At 45.9% G+C, this 26,393-nt stretch overlaps 1 protein-coding gene across 1 annotated transcript; it reads right to left on the bottom strand.

Annotated features, from left to right (window-relative positions):
* Positions 1–219: 219 nt before the first annotated feature.
* LOC137178756 (scavenger receptor cysteine-rich type 1 protein M130-like) lies at positions 220–21,803 on the bottom strand. Its single transcript, XM_067583970.1, has 11 exons — positions 21,680–21,803; positions 21,304–21,585; positions 17,624–17,929; positions 17,242–17,529; positions 15,352–15,444; positions 12,863–13,150; positions 8,805–9,110; positions 8,423–8,710; positions 1,699–2,028; positions 982–1,064; positions 220–861 (listed from the first exon to the last, which is right to left on the bottom strand). The coding sequence occupies exons 1-11, from the start codon at positions 21,795–21,797 to the stop codon at positions 742–744; spliced, it is 2,502 nt and encodes an 833-aa protein (XP_067440071.1). The 5' UTR covers positions 21,798–21,803; the 3' UTR covers positions 220–741.
* Between the last annotated feature and the right edge of the window lie 4,590 nt (positions 21,804–26,393).

Here is a 26,393-nt window from a genome sequence, read left to right on the forward strand (position 1 = left end):
ATGCTAATTATATTTGGGGGTCTGACATTCAAAATAAAACAAAGTGTAAAAGTGTTATCGATACACTAGAAACTGATTTATTAGCATGAAACTGTCACATACAATAAATGAGTGAACATTCAGCAGAAACACATGTGCTTTAAATTCTGTCAAACATCAAATTTTTTTCATAAAAAACAGCAAAACAAAGATAAAACATTTGATTTCACTCAATAACTTTTTCTTTTATTCAGTTACTTTAACTCAAAAAGCAAATATTCTTAAAAGAAGCAATAACACATTTCAGCTGAATAAGTAGTTTATAGTATATAAAAGTGAAGAAAAAAGATATAAACTCATCAAACATCTGGATGGATTTTTAAATGATTTGTTGACTCAACATTTATCCAGATGAGACCATAAAACTCTGGATTCATCAAAATATTTAAGTAAAAACAGTTACAGCTGTTCACATGAGAGAAGTTAATGATGATAAAATATAACTATATACAGATAATTATGTTACAAATGGTCCAATCAGATCTCCTCTCTGCTCTTCTTCTACTGGTCTTAATAAAGGTCTCACTACTTCCTGTTGTGGCACTGAGTGTTGCTGCTGGATGTAAATCAGAAGCTGTGGAATCGACCAGTATGGACGTCATTCCTCGCCGTACTGGGCTGCAAAAACCTGGCTGAGACTGAGAGGAGAGATGAACCCAAAGATGATTTTCTTCTTCGGTGGTTTGTGGCTCCTTGGAGGTCCTACTCTGTTCCCTGGGCTCCTTCCTCTTCAGCCGGCTCTCCTTCAGCTCTGGAAACACCGAGGTTATAAGAATCCAGCTCAATGTTCTCCTGTGGGCCTGACTTCTGCCCCCTGCTGGCCTGGAGAGACATGACAACACAGATCTAAGTTACTGCATCACTCCTCTCTTCAGTTCAATATAAACAGGCTGAGTGCTTCATTTCAACCAGTCCTCTAAACAACAAACATGTGTTCAGTACCTTCAGGATGAAAACGACGACAGCGACGACCAACAGCAGAGTCACCGGCAGGACGACCGGTCTGATGATATGAACTGTTGGATCTGATGAGACACATTCAGTCATCACATTAGATCACATGACATCATGAGAACAACAGCTCCCATCAAACAGAAACTTTAGTGACGTTAAATGTCCTAAAATCACTGAAGTGTGAAGCAGCTTGTTGATTATAAGTTAATCTGATCTCCTCTGTATGCTGATGATGTTGGACAAAAACAACTCATGTGCTTACAGCCGGTTTGAAAGAATGAATGAAAGTCTGCTGATTGTCTCCTTAAAGCTCCTGTCTGGTTGAAATGATTCAACTGATTGTTAATAATCAACATCTTTACATGCAGTTAAATCAAATGTGATCCTGGTGAAGCTCTGAGTTCTCCTGATGACATTCAGCTCATCATGTAAAGTCCTGTTTATTATCATTATAGTGCTTATCTGGCTTCACTGACTCGTTTGCTGTCTTTTACTTTTCACTACAAAGTTGTTATGGTTCAATAACATTAAAGAAGCCGGGAAGGAAACAGTTTACAGTTCCTTCATCAGATTCTGCCTCAGCTCTCTGTATGTCGCTGGGTCGGTCCTGCTGCCTGATGACTTTTTATCATGTTTTACAAACATGGAAACAAAGTCAGTGTGAAGTCTCAGTTCCACTGAGCTTCACACTCTGCTTCAGCTTACCTGTGACAGTGAGAGACAGCAGACGGCTCTCAGAGGAGAAGTTATGAGCAAAAACATAAACGCCATAAACACAGCTGTAGCTTCCTTGGTGGGCGGGGTCTGCAGCAGGAAACAGGAAGTCAGCGGAGTGATTGACAGCTGGCTGGGTGTAGTTGTGTGTTGTGTTGGAGGAGGTGAAGGTGACCTGGAAGGAGCCTCCTGGGTACTGAGGCTGGACGGAGCAGCTGATGGTGAAGTTGGAGCCCCGACGCACCCGAAACCCCTGCTGCTGGGCCTCGGAGACCCCGTCCATGGTAGAAGACACAGAGATGATTGGCTGAACCAGCAGGTCTGTAAACACAGAGAGATGATGAATCCTTCTTCCTCTGTGAGAAACTGAATGTTATTTTCTCCTCATTTGTTTGTTCAAATTAAGGCCTTTTCTTGCTACACACAGACTACTCATGTGTGTACGACCCCTGTGACCACTAGAGGGCCCCATTGCATCAACGTATTTCTTCTCTCCTCAAATATAAATTAACACCAAATGTCCTTTTGTGTTGATCTAAAATACAAACATTATTTAAGCTCACAATGGCTAAAATAAAATGTGTGTATAGATCAAAAAGCAGTTTTTAATCCGAGAGCTCTTTGTCTTACAAGCAGGGTTGTAGTGGAGGCTAAACGCACGTAAACGCTGTTTACGCACCTCTCAAATTCTGAAACAGTGTTTAAGCAAACTTTCCATCACTTTACAGCTGTTAGCTCAGACTGGCTTCCTACCACAGTTTCTGTTGGAGCTTCTAGGAGCGCTTGTTTTGTTTTCTGTCGGAACATTGTGTCCTTTTATGAGACATGGAGACGTCTGTTACTGTTAACACGGACCAACAAACCACCACCCACTCCTGCTGCACTGGTGTTAAAACAAACGAACCCTCCGTGCTGAAGCTAGCAGGCAGACTGGAGCCGCTTTCATGAGACAGACGAATGAATCAGAGTTCAGAGGATCATATATGACATTAACTGACATGTGCAGCATCAAATAATAATCTGTCAGACAAAAGACAACAAAGTAAGTAGCTAGAAGAAGTTTTATAAATTGACATTAGTGTTGTTTAAGCATCCAGTTTATCTGCTGCTGCTTTATGTTGGGCCTCAAACCATGAGGTCACACAAAGAAGGCCTACATGTAACCGGTGAGGCCTGACCACGAGGTGCTTGTTCCTTTGTTTTCCCCGAGACAAAGGAATAGTGCCAAAAATGCTGCTTAGACAATGGGAGTCCATTGCAAACTCCATTTCCAAGGATGCTTCGTGATTTTCACACCTCAGCAGGGAGCAGTCAACATACAGTCCCTCATTGGCGGAGACGCTCCTGCACAGCGGAGCGTCCTGATGACGCAGCCGTGACATCAGCGCCCCTTTAAAAACTGAACGGGCCCTGAAGCACACGCCTTTCCCATGTCACTGAGCTAGGGATAACTCCTGTTCCTCTTGGAGTCAGCTGACTAAAGGGGGTACCCCACGCACGTGTTTTCCCCTCATCGAAGACTCCCCTCGCCGGACGAGACGAGACTTCGCCCGTGTTCACCCGAACACATTCCCGGATCTGACAGAGCCCGCTGCTACAACCAGCGTCCTCAAATTCCATCGAGAAGGAAGAAACTTCTTCACCGAGTCGACTCTGCTGTTCTCTCCGCCACGCCGCCGAGAGCCAGCTGCTGTGCTTTTCGCCGACCGTGCGAGAACAGCCACCGTCTGCATCCGAGCCCAGGACAAAGCCGGACATAAAGACGGACTACATACACACCCTGCTCGCTTTCTGAAGTGACCAAGTAAGAGGTATAAGTCTGGGCAGAGGCAGTGTTAGTTGTGTGTTCTTATCAGCATCAGTTGCTGTTGTTTAGCATTTGGCTCTTAGCTTTATTGTTATTTTTTGTTGTGTTGTTGACGGCCCGCCGAGTCCATTTTTCTGTTTACTCTGAGGAGTATTTTAAGTTTGCTGCCTGTTTAGTTGTGTTCACCACGCTAGACTGTTTTGAGTTCACGCAGAACTCACGCACGCCTCACGCAGGACTCACGCAGGACTTACATAGATTTCAGTTACTATCATAACCATAAACCCTTCACAGAGACAGCACTGGTGAAAGTCACAAATGACCTCCTAACTGCATCGGACAAAGGATTTGTCTCTATACTTGTCCTGTTAGATCTTAGTGCTGCATTCGACACAATTGACCATCAAATCCTTTTGCAGAGACTGGAACATTTAATTGGCATTAAAGGAAATGCATTAAGCTGGTTTAAGTCCTATTTATCAGACCGATTTCAGTTTGTACATGTGAATGATGAATCCTCCGTGAAGGCAAAAGTTAGACACGGAGTTCCACAAGGTTCTGTACTTGGACCAATTCTATTCACCTTGTATATGCTTCCTTTAGGTAATATTATTAGGAAACACTCCATAAATTTTCATTGTTACGCAGATGACACCCAATTATATTTATCAGTGAAGCCAGATGAACCCAATCAGTTAAACAAACTCCAAACATGCCTTAACGACATAAAGACCTGAATGACCTGCAATTTTCTACTACTAAATTCAGATAAAACTGAAGTTATTGTGCTTGGCCCTAAACACCTTAGAAACACATTATCTAATGATAAAGCTACTCTGGATGGCATTACCCTGGCCTCCAGCACCACCGTAAGGAATCTGGGAGTTATCTTTGATCAGGATATGTCCTTTAACTCCCACATAAATCAAATCTCAAGGACTGCCTTTTTTCACTTACGTAATATCACAAAAATCAGGCACATCCTGTCCCTAAAAGATGCAGAAAAACTAGTTCACGCATTTGTTACTTCTAGGCTGGATTATTGCAATTCCTTATTATCAGGCTGCTCTAACAAGTCTCCAAAGACTCTCCAACTGGTCCAGAATGCAGCTGCACGTGTTCTGACTAAAACTAGAAAAAGAGACCACATTTCTCCTATTTTAGCTTCACTACATTGGCTTCCTGTTAAATTTAGAATAGAATTAAAAATCCTTCTCCTAACTTACAAAGCCCTTAATGGTCAGGCACCACCATATCTTGAAGAGCTCATAATACCGTATTATCCCACTAGAACACTGCGCTCCCAGTATGCAGGCTTACTGGTGGTCCCTACAGTCTCTAAAAGTAGAATGGGAGGCAGAGCCTTCAGCTATCAGGCTCCTCCTCTATGGAACCATCTACCGGATTCAGTCCGGGGTGCAGACACCCTCTCTATGTTTAAGAGTAGGCTTAAAACTTTCCTTTTTGATAAAGCTTATAGTTAGGGCCGACCAGGCTCGCCTTGGATCAGCCCTTAGTTATGCTGCTATAGGCCTAGACTGCTGGGGGACTTCCCATGATGCACTGAGCTCCTCTCTCCTCCTCCTCCTCTCCATCTGTATGCATTCATGTAACATCAATGCATGTCACTAACTTTGCTTCTTCCCCGGAGTTTTTTGTGCTTTCTCATCTCACAGGAAAAGCTGAGTCCCGGGCCGAACTTCGCGGTCCTTCACAGTCCTGATGGCATCCTTCCCTGGCTGTTGCTGCTCGTGCTTGTTGTTGTCGTTGTTGTGATTTTTTTCTTCTGTCCACCCTCCCCCTTTCCCTCTCTCTTTCTCTCTCTCAACCCAACCGGTCAAAGCAGATGGCCGCCCACCAAGGGCCGGGGTCTGCTTGAGGTTTCTACCCGTTAAAGGGGAGTTTTTCCTTACCGCTGTCGCCAAGTGCTTGCTCATGGGGGAATTGTTGGGTCTCTGTATATTAAAGAGTACGGTCTTGACCTGCTCTATGTGAAAAGTGCCTTGAGATGACTTCTGTTGTGATATGGCGCTATATAAATAAAAATTGATTGATTGATTGATTGATAAACCCAGTATCTGGAGCTCGAACTGGATGTGTCTGCCTCTGCCTTTGCCTCACGTGGGACTCACTCAGGACTCACGCAGGACTTACATTTGACTTACGTAGGACTCACATTTGACTTAGGTAGGACTCACGTAGGACTCACACAGGACTCACGCAGGACTCACGTAGGACTTACATAGAACTCACGCAGGACTCACGCAGGACTTACATAGAACTCACGCAGGACTCACGCAGGACTTACATTTGACTTATGTAGGACTCATGCAGGACTCACGCGGGACTCACGCAGGCCTCATGCAGGACTCACGCAGGACGTACATAGATTTCAGTTACTATCATAACCATAAACCGAATATCTGGAGCTCGAACTGGATGTGTCTGCCTCTGCCTTTGCCTCACGCGGGACTCACGCAGGACTCATGCAAGACTCACGCAGGACTCACGCAGGACTCACGCAGGACTCACGAGGGACTCACGCAGGACTCACGTAGGACTTACATAGAACTCACGCAGGACTCACGCAGGACTTACATTTGACTTATGTAGCACTCACGCAGGACTTACATAGAACTCACGCAGGACTCACGCAGGACTTAAGCAGGACTCACGTGGGACTCACGCAGGCTTATGCAGGACTCACGCAGGACTCATGCAGGACTCATGCAGGACTCACATAGGACTCACGCAGGACTTACATTTGACTTATGTAGGACTCACGTAGGACTTACATTTGACTTACGTAGGACTCATGTAGGACTCACGCAGGACTCACGTAGGACTCACATAGGACTCAAGCGGGACTCACGCAGGACTCACGTAGGACTCACGTAGGACTTACATAGAACTCACGCAGGACTCACGCAGGACTTACATAGAAGTCACGCAGGACTCACGCAGGACTTACATGGGACTCACGTAGGACTAATGCAGGTCTCAGGCAGGCCTCACACAGGTCTCACGCAGGACTCACACGGGACTTGCGTGGGACTCATGCAGGACTTACGTAGGACTCACGCAGGACTCACGTAGGACTCACGCAGGTCTCACGTAGGACTCACATAAGACTCACGCAGGTCTCACTCAGGACTCACGCAGGACTCACGCAGGACTCATGCAGGACTCACACGGGACTTGCGTGGGACTCATGCAGGACTTACGTAGGACTCACGCAGGACTCACGTAGGACTCACGCAGGACTTACATTTGACTTATGTAGGACTCACGTAGGACTTACATTTGACTTACGTAGGACTCATGTAGGACTCACGCAGGACTCACGTAGGACTCACATAGGACTCACGCGGGACTCACGCAGGACTCACGTAGGACTCACGTAGGACTTACATAGAACTCACGCAGGACTCACGCAGAATTCACGCAGGACTCACGTAGGACTTACATAGAAGTCACGCAGGACTCACGCAGGACTTACATGGGACTCACGTAGGACTAATGCAGGTCTCAGGCAGGCCTCACACAGGTCTCACGCAGGACTCACACGGGACTTGCGTGGGACTCATGCAGGACTTACGTAGGACTCACGCAGGACTCACGTAGGACTCACGCAGGTCTCACGTAGGACTCACATAAGACTCACGCAGGTCTCACTCAGGACTCACGCAGGACTCACGCAGGACTCATGCAGGACTCACGCAGGACTTACATGGGACTCACGCAGGTCTCACGCAGGCAGGCATTGCAGAAAGGAACGGAGGATGGATTTTGTTTTCCAGTGACTGGTGAGTCCTGCTGTATTAATTATCTATAGAGGTGATTAAGATTGTTGTTGGTAATGCTGGACTTTGCTGCTGTGAGAAATATGGCCTAATTTCTATCTTTCAGAAAATCTTTCCTTTATTGTCTTTTTGTTGAACAACATGAGTGAACGTTTACCATCGGAAGACCGGGTTGGCAGTTAAGCTAATGCATGTGATGGAGAAATAACAAGGTTAGCATAGTTTCAGCTTGTTGAGCCGGTGCTTTGAGTACATTTGTTAACAGGTGTCAGGAGGTGATTTTGTAATGGACTTATTCTTAATGACATAGTTTTTATATTGTTTAGATGTTAGTTGTTGGTGATGTATGCACTTCAGCCTCTTTTACACAGCCCGTTCAAAGCGGGAATACTGCGCCTGTAATCCGCCTCGCTGTTCTGTGTGACAGCCGGCACAGCGGGACCGGGAGCTGACGCTGTTGTTTAGCCCGTATTCAGACCACATCAGGCGGTGCGGCGTACAGCTGCAGGGTTGAGGAGGTGTGCGGGGATGCAGGTGTGTTTGTGCTTTGGAAAGTAACCGTTGTGAAACAATCAGAAAATAACGTTTTAATGATCTGATTCATCAGCTTCCTCACTAACGTTACTAGCGCTCCCTCTCTCCATTCACTCTCTAGCTCACTCGACCACAGCTGCTCTCTCTCTCTCTCTCGTCTTTTTTAAAATGAGTCGGGAAGCCGACAGAAAAGTCTAACTTAACGTTAACGTTGTCAAACAAAGAGAAATGTCCTCCCCTCGTCCTAGTAACGTCTCTTTACTTGCTTATGGCAGAGTTTACAGCTCTGATCAGTCTGATCTCCGTCACGCCTCTGAATCCAGAACGCCGCTACGCTATGAAAAGCTCACACGGAGGCGGCTTTATGCCGACTCACTGTAAAAAAGTAAAGGCAAAGGCGTCTTTATGGCTATAATGCATTTCTCTGTTTAGAAGAGGTGTGTGTGTGTGTGTGTGTGTGTGTGTGTGTGTGCGCGTGCAAGACCCCCACAGTCCGCTACTGCCACTGACTATCACTGTGACAGAGGAAGGAAAATATTACTGTCATAGATGATGTCACTGATGGACTTACCTGAGCAGGTGAGCTTCACGATGGAGGAAGAGGAAGATGATGATGCACAGTCTCTCAGTGTAGATCCAGACTGAACACAGTCAGAACTGGTCCACCATACAGATCTGCGTGAGGATTCATATCTGCTTCCTGTTGAAACAGCAGAGCCACAGTCCAGATCTCTGCAGGCTGCAGCTGCTTCCTTCAGGGTCCAGTAAGAGCCATCCACTGGTCTCCACTCTGATCGTTTCACCTCCAGTGTACCTGCACAGCGACTGGCTCCTCCCACCAACCTGACGCTCTGTGGCTCTGAACAGAAACAAGAGAGTCATCAGTAAAAGAATAAAGTGAGTTTCATTAGAACAGAAATGAAGCCAAATCAAAGCTGCAGCTCCTCTTCTACCTGAGCAGGTGAGTCCAACAGCTTTGCCAGGTGAGCAGGTGCTTCTAGCTGAGTCTGATCTTCCACAGTCCAGGAGAGCAGACTCATGGCCTCCACACTGGAACTCTTTGGTCCACATCGGAGCCTCCACTTCTCCATAGAGCGCCCCCTGGAGGACTGAAGGAGCCCCACAGCCGAGCTCCCTACAGACCACCTCTGCATCCTGCTGGTCAAAGTCAGCTTCACACACTGAGGACCAGGACTGCTCAGACTTCACCTCCAGTCTGCCTGAACACAGACTAGTCCCATTCACCAGCCTGACAGAGTCTGGAGAGAGAGAACCATCATTAGTTTGGGGAATATTTACCTGCAACATTCATACCAATAAAACTTTTTAGAATATGAAAGTAAGAACTGATAAAGAGAGAGAGCACATTCATACCTGACTCAAGTCTTTATTTATAGGAAATATTTCAAGCTATTTGTAGGATTTGAACTTGTCTTACTCAGGCTCCATCTTGTGGGAGCATTGTGGGAAAGAGAAACACATAGAAGCAGCCCAGACATCAGGTGATGGAGACACATGAACACATTAAAGCAGGAGGCAGAACAAACTGGTAAAGTCTGACTTCCACCTGTATGTAGATGAATTACTGTTCTGAAAATATCTTCAAAAAAGCACAAACTGTTATCCAAATGTAAACTAAAGGACATCCTAACAAACAAAAGTCAAAGCACAAGATTAAAACCTGCTATAAAAGGACTAACAGATCTTTGAATACAGGCACTAACACTACACAACAACTCTATTAACATGATGATTTCTACAGCTGTTAAAAGGTGGGTGACCTCAGTAACTGTTGGAAACACAGCACTAAAACTGACAGATAGTTTCTGTTATAAACACTAAATGCTGATTCATCTAGAAGTCAAACTGTTGTCTTGATTTGGCTTTAAGTTTGAGGAAATGAGTTCCTCTGAAGTCAGTTGAGTTGTTTAGTTATATTACAAACATGGATCTATATTAAGGAGCATATAGACGGTGTGGCTGAGGTAAGGTAGGGTTTACTCAAGCTTTTTTTTACCACTACAGCCCTGCTCACAACAAACCAGTTTCACAGTCATCATCAGATTCTCACATGTTGACGTACTGACGTTGATGGCTGAGTCGGTCAAGTCTGACAGTCTGACAGTGACATCACTAGATCAAGGACAACATTTACACACATATTTGATGCACTGTCACTATGGTTTGCAAAAGGACTTATCCTTCAGTGATGATGATGATGATAACTGAAAGTCTTCTGTTTTAATCTTCATAGTGATAATTGTGTGTAATTTGTTATTTCTTTGTAGTTCATTTGCACCTTTAGTTTCATTAGGCCCTAAAAACATAATACTGTAGTTGTCTGATTTGGGATCAGACTTGATCTTGCTGGTGTCACTTTATTACACTCAATTTTATGTTTATTCTTGTTCATCAATTTATAGTTTATTCAAAACATTTTGATCAAAATATTTTATTTTGTTTATAGTTTGTTTTGATTTTGATGTTAATGCAGCTAAATTCCTTAAATGAAGTTTTTTATGAGTAAAAAGTAGAATTTGTTGTCATATATATGCAGATGGAATATGATGCAGATTTGGTTTGAGTAGAAACGGCTTTGGTTCAAATAAATGAACGTTGATCAGTGAGAGGTGATCACACAACACAGAGAACTCCTACATTCATGTGTAATACAGAGGAGTCAGAGAGCAGAGGAGGAAACAGATTAACATCCTTAGCTGCCTTCAGATCAGACAGAAAACAGCTGATCAACATGTTAATAAGACATTCATACAACACTGCACGCACAATAGTTTCCATCAGAAACAAGTAGTGAACACAACACTGACATATCATCAGCTTTTAACTTGATATATTGAACTTGTTAGCAAACAGTTGCTTATTTGTTTAGGCAGCAAGCAACAAGTATATTAATTAGTAATGTAGTTGTTGCTTGTAAGGTGGATGTGACTGAGCTGCTCAGGAGAACTGCAGGGTGTGTGAGTGAACCACAGCAGGTTGCTTAAAGCTGCAGATTGTCTCAGTTTGAAGCAATGAGCCTCCAGGAACAAGCTAACTTCTCTACCCTTTAGGATGCCGTCGTCCTGGATAAGTTTACAGTTCAGTCCAATGGAAACCAGCGACCAGAGGAGGTCCGTCAGGACCTTCAGGACCTTCTCTGCAGGCCCGACCATTTATGAGAGGTGTCATTATTAGTTCATAAAATATTACACATCAGTAATTATAAGGTTATTGAAACAATTTTATTTAATTAGTTATTAAAATAATTTATGTGATTTTTAAAAAATATTTAGTTTGATTTCAGTTACTATCATAACCATAAACCCAGTATCTAGAGCTAGAACTGGATGTGTCTGCCTCTGCCTTTGCCTCACGCAGGACTCAGGCAGGACTCACGTAGGACTCACGCAGGACTCACGCAGGACTCACGCAGGACTCACGCGGGACTCACGCAGGACTCACATAGGACTCACGCAGGACTCACGCAGGACTCACGCAGGCCTCACGTAGGACTCACATGGGACTCACATGGGACTCACGCGGGACTCACATAGGACTCACGCGGGACTCACGCTGGACTCACGCAGGACTCACGTAGGACTTACGCAGGACTCAAGCAGGACTCACGCAGGACTCACATAGGACTCATGCAGGACTCATGCAGGACTCACGCAGGCCTCACGTAGGACTCACGCAGGACTCACGCAGGCCTCATGTAGGACTCACACAGGACTCACGCAGGTCTCACCGCTCACATAGGACTCACGCAGGACTCACGTAGGACTCACGCAGGACTCACATAGGACTCACATAGGACTCACGCAGGCCTTACGCAGGACTCACGCAGGCCTCACGCAGGACTCACGCAGGCCTCACGTAGGACTCATGCAGGACTCACGTAGGACTCACGCAGGACTCACTCAGGTCTCACGCAGGACTCACGCAGGTCTCATGCAGGACTCACATAGGACTCACGCAGGACTCACATAGGACTCACGCAGGCCTTACGCAGGACTCACGTAGGCCTCACGTAGGACTCACGCAGGCCTCACGTAGGACTCACGCAGGACTCACGCAGGTCTCACACAGGACTCACGCAGGACTCACGCAGGACTCACGCAGGCAGACATTGCAGAAAGGAACGGAGGATGGATTTTGTTTTCCAGTGACTGGTGAGTCCTGCTGTATTAATTATCTAAAGAGGTGATTAAGATTGTTGTTGGTAATGCTGGACTTTGCTGCTGTGAGAAATATGGCCTAATTTCTATCTTTCAGAAAATCTTTACTTTATTGTCTTTTTGTTGAGCAACATGAGTGAGCGTTTACCATCGGAAGACCAGGTTGGCAGTTTAGCTAATGCATGTGTGGGAGAAATAACGAGGTTAGCATAGTTTCAGCTTGTTGAGCCGGTGCTTTGAGTACATTTGTTAACAGGTGTCAGAAGGTGAGAAGGTGTGAAAGTAACCGTTGTGAAACAATCAGAAAATAACGTTTTAATGATCTGATTCATCAGCTTCCTCACTAACGTTACTAGCGCTCCCTCTCTCCATTCACTCTCTAGCTCACTCGACCACAGCTGCTCTCTCTCTCTCTCTCTCTCTCTCTCGTCTTTTTAAAAATGAGTCGGGAAGCCGACAGAAAAGTCTAACTTAACTTTTAACGTTGTCAAACAAAGAGAAATGTCCTCCCCTCGTCCTAGTAACGTCTCTTTACTTGCTTATGGCAGAGTTTACAGCTCTGATCAGTCTGATCTCCGTCACGCCTCTGAATCCAGAACGCCGCTACGCTATGAAAAGCTCACACGGAGGCGGCTTTATGCCGGCTCACTGTAAAAAAGTAAAGGCAAAGGCGTCTTTATGGCTATAATGCGTTTCTCTGTATAGAAGAGGTGTGTGTGTGTGTGTGTGTGTGTGTGTGTGCAAGACCCCACAGTCCGCTACTGCCACTGACTATCACTGTGACAGAGGAAGGAAAATATTACTGTCATAGATGATGTCACTGATGGATTTACCTGAGCAGGTGAGCTCCATGATGGAGGAAGAGGAATATGATGATGCACATTCCCTCAGTGCAGATCCAGACTGAACACAGTAAGAACTGATCCACCATACAGATCTGTCTGAGGCTTCATTTCTGCTTCCTGGTGAAACAGCAGAGCCACAGTCCAGATCTCTACAGGCTGCTGCTGCTGCCTTCAGGGTCCAGTAAGAGTCACCCACTGGTTTCCACTCTGATCGTTTCACCTCCAGTGTACCTGCACAGCGACTGGCTCCTCCCACCAACCTGACACTCTGTGGCTCTGAACAGAAACAAGAGAGTCATCAGTAAAAGAATAAAGTGAGTTTCATTAGAACAGAAATGAAGCCAAATCAAAGCTGCAGCTCCTCTTCTACCTGAGCAGGTGAGTCCAACAGCTTTGCCAGGTGAGCAGGTGCTTCTAGCTGAGTCTGATCTTCCACAGTCCAGGAGAGCAGACTCATGGCCTCCACACTGGAACTCTTTGGTCCACATCGGAGCCTCCACTTCTCCATAGAGCGCCCCCTGGAGGACTGAAGGAGCCCCACAGCCGAGCTCCCTACAGACCACCTCTGCATCCTGCTGGTCAAAGTCAGCTTCACACACTGAGGACCAGGACTGCTCAGACTTCACCTCCAGTCTGCCTGAACACAGACTAGTCCCATTCACCAGCCTGACAGAGTCTGGAGAGAGAGAACCATCATTAGTTTGGGGAATATTTACCTGCAACATTCATACCAATAAAACTTTTTAGAATATGAAAGTAAGAACTGATAAAGAGAGAGAGCACATTCATACCTGACTCAAGTCTTTATTTATAGGAAATATTTCAAGCTATTTGTAGGATTTGAACTTGTCTTACTCAGGCTCCATCTTGTGGGAGAATTGTGGGAAAGAGAAACACATAGAAGCAGCCCAGACATCAGGTGATGGAGACACATGAACACATTAAAGCAGGAGGCAGAACAAACTGGTAAAGTCTGACTTCCACCTGTATGTAGATGAATTACTGTTCTGAAAATATCTTTAAAAGCACAAACTGTTATCCAAATGTAAACTAAAGGACATCCTAACAAACAAAAGTCAAAGCACAAGATTAAAACCTGCTATAAAAGGACTAACAGATCTTTGAATACAGGCACTAACACTACACAACAACTCTATTAACATGATGATTTCTACAGCTGTTAAAAGGTGGGTGACCTCAGTAACTGTTGGAAACACAGCACTAAAACTGACAGATAGTTTCTGTTATAAACACTAAATGCTGATTCATCTAGAAGTCAAACTGTTGTCTTGATTTGGCTTTAAGTTTGAGGAAATGAGTTCCTCTTAAGTCAGTTGAGTTGTTTAGTTATATTACAAACATGGATCTATATTAAGGAGCATATAGACGGTGTGGCTGAGGTAAGGTAGGGTTTACTCAAGCTTTTTTTTACCACTACAGCCCTGCTCACAACATACCAGTTTCACAGTCATCATCAGATTCTCACATGTTGACGTACTGACGTTGATGGCTGAGTCGGTCAAGTCTGACAGTCTGACAGTGACATCACTAGATCAAGGACAACATTTACACACATATTTGATGCACTGTCACTATGGTTTGCAAAAGGACTTATCCTTCAGTGATGATGATGATGATAACTGAAAGTCTTCTGTTTTAATCTTCATAGTGATAATTGTGTGTAATTTGTTATTTCTTTGTAGTTCATTTGCACCTTTAGTTTCATTAGGCCCTAAAAATAATACTGTAGTTGTCTGATTTGGGATCAGACTTGATCTTGCTGGTGTCACTTTATTACACTCAATTTTATGTTTATTCTTGTTCATCAATTCATAGTTTATTCAAAACATTTTGATCAAAATATTTTATTTTGTTTATAGTTTGTTTTGATTTTGATGTTAATGCAGCTAAATTCCTTAAATGAAGTTTTTTATGAGTAAAAAGTAGAATTTGTTGTCATATATATGCAGATGGAATATGATGCAGATTTGGTTTGAGTAGAAACGGCTTTGGTTCAAATAAATGAACGTTGATCAGTGAGAGGTGATCACACAACACAGAGAACTCCTACATTCATGTGTAATACAGAGGAGTCAGAGAGCAGAGGAGGAAACAGATTAACATCCTTAGCTGCCTTCAGATCAGACAGAAAACAGCTGATCAACATGTTAATAAGACATTCATACAACACTGCACGCACAATAGTTTCCATCAGAAACAAGTAGTGAACACAACACTGACATATCATCAGCTTTTAACTTGATATATTGAACTTGTTAGCAAACAGTTGCTTATTTGTTTAGGCAGCAAGCAACAAGTATATTAATTAGTAATGTAGTTGTTGCTTGTAAGGTGGATGTGACTGAGCTGCTCAGGAGAACTGCAGGGTGTGTGAGTGAACCACAGCAGGTTGCTTAAAGCTGCAGATTGTCTCAGTTTGAAGCAATGAGCCTCCAGGAACAAGCTAACTTCTCTACCCTTTAGGATGCCGTCGTCCTGGATAAGTTTACAGTTCAGTCCAATGGAAACCAGCGACAAGAGGAGGTCCGTCAGGACCTTCAGGACCTTCTCTGCAGGCCCGACCGTTTATGAGAGGTGTCATTATTAGTTCATAAAATATTACACATCAGTAATTATAAGGTTATTGAAACAATTTTATTTAATTAGTTATTAAAATAATTTATGTGATTTTTAAAAAATATTTAGTTTGATTTCAGTTACTATCATAACCATAAACCCAGTATCTTGAGCTAGAACTGGATGTGTCTGCCTCTGCCTTTGCCTCACGCAGGACTCAGGCAGGACTCAGGCAGGACTCAGGCAGGACTCACGCAGGACTCACGCGGGACTCACATAGGACTCACGTAGGACTCACGCAGGACTCACGCAGGCCTCACGTAGGACTCACATAGGACTCACATGGGACTCACGCGGGACTCACGCGGGACTCACATAGGACTCACGCGGGACTCACGCAGGACTCACGTAGGACTCACGCAGGACTCACGCAGGCCTCACGTAGGACTCACATAGGACTCACATGGGACTCAAACGGGACTCACGCGGGACTCACGTAGGACTCACGCAGGACTTACATAGGACTCACGCAGGTCTCACGTAGGACTCACGTAGGACTCACGCAGGACTCACGCAGGACTCAAGCAGGACTCACGCAGGACTCATGCAGGCAGGCATTGCAGAAAGGAACGGAGGATGGATTTTGTTTTCCAGTGACTGGTGAGTCCTGCTGTATTAATTATCTATAGAGGTGATTAAGATTGTTGTTGGTAATGCTGGACTTTGCTGCTGTGAGAAATATGGCCTAATTTCTATCTTTCAGAAAATCTTTCCTTTATTGTCTGTTTGTTGAGCAACATGAGTGAACGTTTATCATCGGAAGACCGGGTTGGCAGTTTAGCTAATGCATGTGTGGGAGAAATAACGAGGTTAGCATAGTTTCAGCTTGTTGAGCCGGTGCTTTGAGTACATTTGTTAACAGGTGTCAGAAGGTGATTTTGTAATGGACTTATTCTTAATGACGTAGTTTTTATATTGTTTAGATGTTAGTTGTTGGTGATGAGTGCACTTCAGCCTCTTTTACACAGCCCGTTCAAAGCGGGAATACTGCGCCTGTAATCCGCCTCGCTGTTCTGTGTGACAGCCGGCACGGCGGGACCGGGAGCTGACGCTGTTGTTTAGCCCGTATTCAGACCACATCAGGCGGTGCGGCGTACAGCTGCAGGGTTGAGGAGGTGTGCGGGGATGCAGGTGTGTTTGTGCTTTGGAAAGTAACCGTTGTGAAACAATCAGAAAATAACGTTTTAATGATCTGATTCATCAGCTTCCTCACTAACGTTACTAGCGCTCCCTCTCTCCATTCACTCTCTAGCTCACTCGACCACAGCTGCTCTCTCTCTCTCTCTCTCTCTCGTCTTTTTTAAAATGAGTCGGGAAGCCGACAAAAAAGTCTAACTTAACTTTAACGTTGTCAAACAAAGAGAAATGTCCTCCCCTCGTCCTAGTAACGTCTCTTTACTTGCTTATGGCAGAGTTTACAGCTCTGATCAGTCTGATCTCCGTCACGCCTCTGAATCCAGAACGCCGCTACGCTATGAAAAGCTCACACGGAGGCGGCTTTATGCCGGCTCACTGTAAAAAAGTAAAGGCAAAGGCGTCTTTTTGGATATAATGCGTTTCTCTGTATAGAAGAGGTGTGTGTGTGCGTGTGTGTGTGTGTGTGTGTGTGTGTGTGTGTGTGTGTGTGTGTGTGCGTGCAAGACCCCCACAGTCCGCTACTGCCACTGACTATCACTGTGACAGAGGAAGGAAAATATTACAGTCATAGATGATGTCACTGATGGACTTACCTGAGCAGGTGAGCTTCACGATGGAGGAAGAGGAAGATGATGATGCACATTCCCTCAGTGTAGATCCAGACTGAACACAGTCAGGATCGATCCACCATACAGATCTGTCTGAGGCTTCATTTCTGCTTCCTATTGAAACAGCAGAGCCACAGTCAAGATCTCTGCAGGCTGCTGCTGCTTCCTTCAGGGTCCAGTCAGAGTAACTCACTGGTCTCCACTCTGATCGTTTCACCTCCAGTGTACCTGCACAGCGACTGGCTCCTCCCACCAACCTGATGCTCTGTGGCTCTGAACAGAAACAAGAGAGTCATCAGTAAAAGAATAAAGTGAGTTTCATTAGAACAGAAATGAAGCCAAATCAAAGCTGCAGCTCCTCTTCTACCTGAGCAGGTGAGTCCAACAGCTTTGTCAGGTGAGCAGGTGCTTCTAGCTGAGTCTGATCTTCCACAGTCCAGGAGAGCAGACTCATGGCCTCCACACTGGAACTCTTTGGTCCACATCGGAGCCTCCACTTCTCCATAGAGCGCCCCCTGGAGGACTGAAGGAGCCCCACAGCCGAGCTCCCTACAGACCACCTCTGCATCCTGCTGGTCAAAGTCAGCTTCACACACTGAGGACCAGGACTGCTCAGACTTCACCTCCAGTCTGCCTGAACACAGACTAGTCCCATTCACCAGCCTGACAGAGTCTGGAGAGAGAGAACCATCATTAGTTTGGGGAATATTTACCTGCAACATTCATACCAATAAAACTTTTTAGAATATGAAAGTAAGAACTGATAAAGAGAGAGAGCACATTCATACCTGACTCAAGTCTTTATTTATAGGAAATATTTCAAGCTATTTGTAGGATTTGAACTTGTCTTACTCAGGCTCCATCTTGTGGGAGCATTGTGGGAAAGAGAAACACATAGAAGCAGCCCAGACATCAGGTGATGGAGACACATGAACACATTAAAGCAGGAGGCAGAACAAACTGGTAAAGTCTGACTTCCACCTGTATGTAGATGAATTACTGTTCTGAAAATATCTTTAAAAGCACAAACTGTTATCCAAATGTAAACTAAAGGACATCCTAACAAACAAAAGTCAAAGCACAAGATTAAAACCTGCTATAAAAGGACTAACAGATCTTTGAATACAGGCACTAACACTACACAACAACTCTATTAACATGATGATTTCTACAGCTGTTAAAAGGTGGGTGACCTCAGTAACTGTTGGAAACACAGCACTAAAACTGACAGATAGTTTCTGTTATAAACACTAAATGCTGATTCATCTAGAAGTCAAACTGTTGTCTTGATTTGGCTTTAAGTTTGAGGAAATGAGTTCCTCTTAAGTCAGTTGAGTTGTTTAGTTATATTACAAACATGGATCTATATTAAGGGGCATATAGACGGTGTGGCTGAGGTAAGGTAGGGTTTACTCAAGCTTTTTTTTACCACTACAGCCCTGCTCACAACAAACCAGTTTCACAGTCATCATCAGATTCTCACATGTTGACGTACTGACGTTGATGGCTGAGTCGGTCAAGTCTGACAGTCTGACAGTGACATCACTAGATCAAGGACAACATTTACACACATATTTGATGCACTGTCACTATGGTTTGCAAAAGGACTTATCCTTCAGTGATGATGATGATGATAACTGAAAGTCTTCTGTTTTAATCTTCATAGTGATAATTGTGTGTAATTTGTTATTTCTTTGTAGTTCATTTGCACCTTTAGTTTCATTAGGCCCTAAAAATAATACTGTAGTTGTCTGATTTGGGATCAGACTTGATCTTGCTGGTGTCACTTTATTACACTCAATTTTATGTTTATTCTTGTTCATCAATTTATAGTTTATTCAAAACATTTTGATCAAAATATTTTATTTTGTTTATAGTTTGTTTTGATTTTGATGTTAATGCAGCTAAATTCCTTAAATGAAGTTTTTTATGAGTAAAAAGTAGAATTTGTTGTCATATATATGCAGATGGAATATGATGCAGATTTGGTTTGAGTAGAAACGGCTTTGGTTCAAATAAATGAGCGTTGATCAGTGAGAGGTGATCACACAACACAGAGAACTCCTACATTCATGTGTAATACAGAGGAGTCAGAGAGCAGAGGAGGAAACAGATTAACATCCTTAGCTGCCTTCAGATCAGACAGAAAACAGCTGATCAACATGTTAATAAGACATTCATACAACACTGCACGCACAATAGTTTCCATCAGAAACAAGTAGTGAACACAACACTGACATATCATCAGCTTTTAACTTGATATATTGAACTTGTTAGCAAACAGTTGCTTATTTGTTTAGGCAGCAAGCAACAAGTATATTAATTAGTAATGTAGTTGTTGCTTGTAAGGTGGATGTGACTGAGCTGCTCAGGAGAACTGCAGGGTGTGTGAGTGAACCACAGCAGGTTGCTTAAAGCTGCAGATTGTCTCAGTTTGAAGCAATGAGCCTCCAGGAACAAGCTAACTTCTCTACCCTTTAGGATGCCGTCGTCCTGGATAAGTTTACAGTTCAGTCCAATGGAAACCAGCGACCAGAGGAGGTCCGTCAGGACCTTCAGGACCTTCTCTGCAGGCCCGACCATTTATGAGAGGTGTCATTATTAGTTCATAAAATATTACACATCAGTAATTATAAGGTTATTGAAACAATTTTATTTAATTAGTTATTAAAATAATTTATGTGATTTTTAAAAAATATTTAGTTTGATTTCAGTTACTATCATAACCATAAACCCAGTATCTGGAGCTAGAACTGGATGTGTCTGCCTCTGCCTTTGCCTCACGCAGGACTCACGCAGGACTCACGTAGGACTCACATAGGACTCACGCAGGCCTTACGCAGGACTCACGCAGGCCTCACGTAAGACTCACGCAGGACTCACGCAGGCAGGCATTGCAGAAAGGAACGGAGGATGGATTTTGTTTTCCAGTGACTGGTGAGTCCTGCTGTATTAATTATCTATAGAGGTGATTAAGATTGTTGTTGGTAATGCTGGACTTTGCTGCTGTGAGAAATATGGCCTAATTTCTATCTTTCAGAAAATCTTTCCTTTATTGTCTTTTTGTTGAGCAACATGAGTGAACGTTTACCATCGGAAGACCGGGTTGGCAGTTTAACTAATGCATGTGTGGGAGAAATAACGAGGTTAGCATAGTTTCAGCTTGTTGAGCCGGTGCTTTGAGTACATGTTAACAGGTGTCAGAAGGTGATTTTGTAATGGACTTATTCTTAATGACATAGTTTTTATATTGTTTAGATGTTAGTTGTTGGTGATGAGTGCACTTCAGCCTCTTTTATACAGCCCGTTCAAAGCGGGAATACTGCGCCTGTAATCCGCCTCGCTGTTCTGTGTGACAGCCGGCACGGCGGGACCGGGAGCTGACGCTGTTGTTTAGCCCGTATTCAGACCACATCAGGCGGTGCGGCGTACAGCTGCAGGGTTGAGGAGGTGTGCGGGGATGCAGGTGTGTTTGTGCTTTGGAAAGTAACCGTTGTGAAACAATCAGAAAATAACGTTTTAATGATCTGATTCATCAGCTTCCTCACTAACGTTACTAGCACTCCCTCTCTCCATTCACTCTCTAGCTCACTCGACCACAGCTGCTCTCTCTCTCTCTCTCTCTCTCTCGTCTTTTTTAAAATGAGTCGGGAAGCCGACAGAAAAGTCTAACTTAACTTTTAACGTTGTCAAACAAAGAGAAATGTCCTCCCCTCGTCCTAGTAACGTCTCTTTACTTGCTTATGGCAGAGTTTACAGCTCTGATCAGCCTGATCTCCGTCACGCCTCTGAATCCAGAACGCCGCTACGCTATGAAAAGCTCACACGGAGGCGGCTTTATGCCGACTCACTGTAAAAAAGTAAAGGCAAAGGCGTCTTTATGGCTATAATGCGTTTCTCTGTATAGAAGAGGTGTGTGTGTGTGTGTGTGTGTGTGTGTGTGTGTGTGTGTGTGCAAGACCCCACAGTCCGCTACTGCCACTGACTATCACTGTGACAGAGGAAGGAAAATATTACTGTCTTAGATGATGTCACTGATGGACTTACCTGAGCAGGTGAGCTCCACGATGGAGGAAGAGGAAGATGATGATGCACATTCCCTCAGTGCAGATCCAGACTGAACACAGTAAGAACTGATCCACCATACAGATCTGCGTGAGGCTTCATTTCTGCTTCCTGTTGAAACAGCAGAGCCACAGTCCAGATCTCTGCAGGCTGCTGCTGCTTCCTTTAGGGTCCAGTAAGAGCCACTCACTGGTCTCCACTCTGATCGTTTCACCTCCAGTGTACCTGCACAGCGACTGGCTCCTCCCACCAACCTGACAGGTTCTGAACAGAAACAAGAGAGTCATCAGTAAAAGAATAAAGTGAGTTTCATTAGAACAGAAATGAAGCCAAATCAAAGCTGCAGCTCCTCTTCTACCTGAGCAGGTGAGTCCAACAGCTTTGCCAGGTGAGCAGGTGCTTCTAGCTGAGTCTGATCTTCCACAGTCCAGGAGAGCAGACTCATTGCCTCCACACTGGAACTCTTTGGTCCACATTGGAGCCTCCACTTCTTCATAGAGCGCCCCCCGGAGGACTGAAGGAGCCCCACAGCCGAGCTCCCTACAGACAACCTCTGCATCCTGCTGGTCAAAGTCAGCTTCACACACTGAGGACCACGACTGCTCAGACTTCACCTCCAGTCTGCCTGAACACAGACTAGTCCCATTCACCAGCCTGACAGAGTCTGGAGAGAGAGAACCATCATTAGTTTGGGGAATATTTACCTGCAACATTCATACCAATAAAACTTTTTAGAATTTGAAAGTAAGAACTGATAAAGAGAGAGAGCACATTCATACCTGACTCAAGTCTTTATTTATAGAAAATATTTCAAGTTATTTGTAGGATTTGAAAATGTCTTGCTCAGGCTCCATCTTGTGGTAGCATGAAGAACGACACTGTGGTGGACAGCAATGCATGATACCAGAAATAAATATGTACAACTTTAAAAGGAGGCGTCTCTCTGTTATAAGGTAGTCACGCCCCCTCATAACTCTGTTCACACGAGAATAATGGATGAAGCTACAGCTAATCTGAATTAGACTCCTCCTGTTTTCCTCTGTCAGATTATTGCTTTCAGCAGTAGCAGCTCATGCTATCAGACCTCAGCTCAGACTACAGTGAACTGTAATTGTTAATGCTGGTCTGAGGTAGGGATGCCCCCTGAAACCTGGTTCTGACTTGGATCCAGTATTAAACAGTTAAAAACCTGAGATATTTTTAAGGTCAGTTCTTTTATCAGTACCTGAAGAAAACAAGGAGTGAGATTATTGGATGGTAAAATCTGGTTTTGGTTCTGCTTGTTTCAAGCAGTATCAATAAAGAACTGGACTGATAAGGAGTATTGATGAGAGTAGTAGTATTGATAAAATCCTAAAGAAACTGATCACTAGTCTGAAGTCAGTACATCTGATCATCATGTTGACACTGAGCTGACAGAGAGCAGCAAACTGGTCTGTTTACACTGTTAATGTGAATGATTAAAGATCATATACATGCAGTATATTGTAACTCAAAACTACTACTACTCCTGCTTTCTCTTGTAGTGTGACATGTAGACTCCCTGTGTTTTTTTACACTTCAAGTCTATTTCTGTTGCATTTAGTGAAGCGTAATCTGCACAGACGGCTGTAAACATCCTGCTGTATATGTGTTTTAGGGATGTACGATATTGGATGTTTTGCCAATATCTGATATTATATGTACAAATGTTTTTCCACCAGGGTGAGGAGACTATTACACATGCAATCATAGGTTCTACTAAGTATCATTAAGAAAGACGATATATGAAGGAAGAACCTCGGAAGACTGGAGTTCAGGAGCTCAGCATTTAAAAAATTAAAGCATTAATGAACCTACCAAGTCGGAGCAGCAGTAGTGTTCTTAGAGTTTATTAGACAGGATTAATGTGCAGGATTTAATCTTTGGTCCACAGTCTGAAGCAGAGGGTGGCAGTAATGCACCTAATACGCTGGTTGCCACCTGCTGTTATAAACCAAAAAGAAGTAGAAGAAAAAATGTTTTCCAATAGAGTGGTACATCCTGTCAGCCGAGGGATTTCCTATCTGTGCAGCTGAACACAGCAGCTCCTCCTGGACTGTTTCACCCTGACGGTCCCGGTGTTTCCTCTGCAGGCTCCACTTCACTCAGCTGCCCGACAGACCTGCTGCTTCTTCCCACTTTAACCTGAATAACTAACTGGGGCTTGGTGCTCCGGTTGGATCCAAAGGGAGAGTCGGGGCCAGCTGGGAGGCTAGCGTGTTAGCTGCAGCATGATTGGAGGGATGCACAGCTAGCTAGCCTCCGCTAGTAATAAAAAATGATGGAGTTATATGAAAAGGTTGGATGGTCGTCACTGGCATCTAGAAGGCAGCAGCAGACTGTGTCTTCATTTATAAGGCCTTGCTTTCTTTGCTGAGTTATTTAACATCTTTAGTTGAGCTCAGAGCTGAAAACCATGACACTAGATCAGAGAGCAGTTTAGCTTTAAAAGTTCCTAATACAAGCTCTGAACTGGGGAAGACTGGTTTCCAGTTTCCTTACTACTGGAATGAACTTCAACACAGCTTACTGTGCACTCACATCCAAAGATTCATAAGTGACAAAAGCAGCTGTCAGTGGTTCATTTCCAATGAAAGCTGGAGACGAAGGGCTTCAGACGCCTTGGCAGCAGTGAGCAACACGATGTCAGCACCAAGAGCTACAAGCTGAAGTTCAGCAGAGTTTAACTTTATGCAAATAAGCAGCAACCAACTCAGATCAGGATTTGATTTTCTACCCACAGCAACCGCTGTACTAAAGTTTCTAGCAAACATTTTTTACTACTGTATTAATATTAGGCTATTTCTACAATTATTGTTCTAGATGTATTCTATAACGAGCCTATAATGCTTTATTCCACGGGATACTCAGCCAACAATGTGGTTTTGAAAGTAAAACAGCATTTTTATTTTTTAAATGACAGAAATGTACGAAACACATTTTTCTTCCTAAATGACACAAAGTGGAAACATGAGAACATGATCATTCTATAGCTCTACTACAAACATGATATGTGCCACAACTGAACGTGATGTCTGCAGCGCTGACCCGCCCCTTGCCGATGACCGCTAGAGGGCTGCAGTGAGCAGCTGGCGACCAGAGTGCCCCCTGCTGATGACCGCTAGAGGGCCGGCAGTGAGCAGTCAGCGACCAGAGCGCCCCCTGCTGATGACCGCTAGAGGGCCGGCAGTGAGCAGTCAGTGACCAGAGCGCCCCCTGCTGATGACCGCTAGAGGGCTGCAGAGAGCAGCCAGCGACCACAGCGCCCCCTGCTGATGACTGCTAGAGGGCTGCAGTGAGCAGCTGGCGACCACAGCGCCCCCTGCTGATGACTGCTAGAGGGCGGCAGTGAGCAGCTGGCGACCAGAGCGCCCCCTGCCGATGACCGCTAGAGGGCCGGCAGTGAGCAGCCGGCGACCAGAGCGCCCCCTGCTGATGACCGCTAGAGGGCCGGCAGTGAGCAGCCGGCGACCAGAGCGCCCCCTGCCGATGACTGCTAGAGGGCTGCAATGTGTAGCCAGCAAACAGCCAGCGACGAGAGCGCCCCCTGCAGATGACCGCTAGAGGGCTGCAGAAAGCAGCCGGCGAATAGCCAGCGACCAGAGCGCCCCCTGCAGATGACCGCTAGAGGGCTGCAGAGAGCAGCCAGCGACCACAGCGCCCCCTGCTGATGACTGCTAGAGGGCTGCAGTGAGCAGCTGGCGACCACAGCGCCCCCTGCTGATGACTGCTAGAGGGCTGCAGTGAGCAGGTGGCGACCAGAGTGCCCCCTGCTGATGACCGCTAGAGGGCCGGCAGTGAGCAGTCAGCGACCAGAGCGCCCCCTGCTGATGACCGCTAGAGGGCTGCAGAGAGCAGCCAGCGACCACAGCGCCCCCTGCTGATGACTGCTAGAGGGCTGCAGTGAGCAGCTGGCGACCACAGCGCCCCCTGCTGATGACTGCTAGAGGGCGGCAGTGAGCAGCTGGCGACCAGAGCGCCCCCTGCCGATGACCGCTAGAGGGCCGGCAGTGAGCAGCCGGCGACCAGAGCGCCCCCTGCCGATGACTGCTAGAGGGCTGCAATGTGTAGCCAGCAAACAGCCAGCGTTGAGAGCGCCCCCTGCAGATGACCGCTAGAGGGCTGCAGAGAGCAGCCGGCGAATAGCCAGCGACCAGAGCGCCCCCTGCAGATGACCGCTAGAGGGCTGCAGAGAGCAGCCGGCGAATAGCCAGCGACCAGAGCGCCCCCTGCAGATGACCGCTAGAGGGCTGCAGAGAGCAGCCGGCGAATAGCCAGCGACTAGAGCGCCCCCTGCAGATGACCGCTAGAGGGCTGCAGAGAGCAGCCGGCGAATAGCCAGCGACCAGAGCGCCCCCTGCCGATGACCGCTAGAAGGCTGCAGTGTGTAGCCAACAAACAGCCAGCGACGAGAGCGCCCCCTGCAGATGACCGCTAGAGGGCTGCAGAGAGCAGCCGGCGAATAGCCAGCGACCAGAGCGCCCCCTGCTGATGACCGCTAGAGGGCCGGCAGTGAGCAGCCGGCGACCAGAGCGCCCCCTGCTGATGACTGCTAGAGGGCTGCAGAGAGCAGCCGGCGACCACAGCGCCCCCTGCTGATGACCGCTAGAGGGCTGCAGAGAGCAGCCGGCGACCACAGCGCCCCCTGCTGATGACTGCTAGAGGGCTGCAGTGAGCAGCTGGTGACCACAGCGCCCCCTGCTGATGACCACTAGAGGGCGGCAGTGAGCAGCTGGCGACCAGAGCGCCCCCTGCCGATGACCGCTAGAGGGCTGCAGAGAGCAGCCGGCGACCACAGCGCCCCCTGCTGATGACCGCTAGAGGGCTGCAGAGAGCAGCCGGCGACCACAGCGCCCCCTGCTGATGACCGCTAGAGGGCTGCAGAGAGCAGCCGGCGACCACAGCGCCCCCTGCTGATGACTGCTAGAGGGCTGCAGTGAGCAGCTGGCGACCAGAGCGCCCCCTGCTGATGACTGCTAGAGGGCGGCAGTGAGCAGCTGGCGACCAGAGCGCCCCCTGCCGATGACCGCTAGAGGGCCGGCAGTGAGCAG

This window comes from Thunnus thynnus, unplaced genomic scaffold (assembly GCF_963924715.1).
Source record: "Thunnus thynnus unplaced genomic scaffold, fThuThy2.1 SCAFFOLD_36, whole genome shotgun sequence".
Lineage (NCBI taxonomy): Eukaryota > Metazoa > Chordata > Actinopteri > Scombriformes > Scombridae > Thunnus > Thunnus thynnus.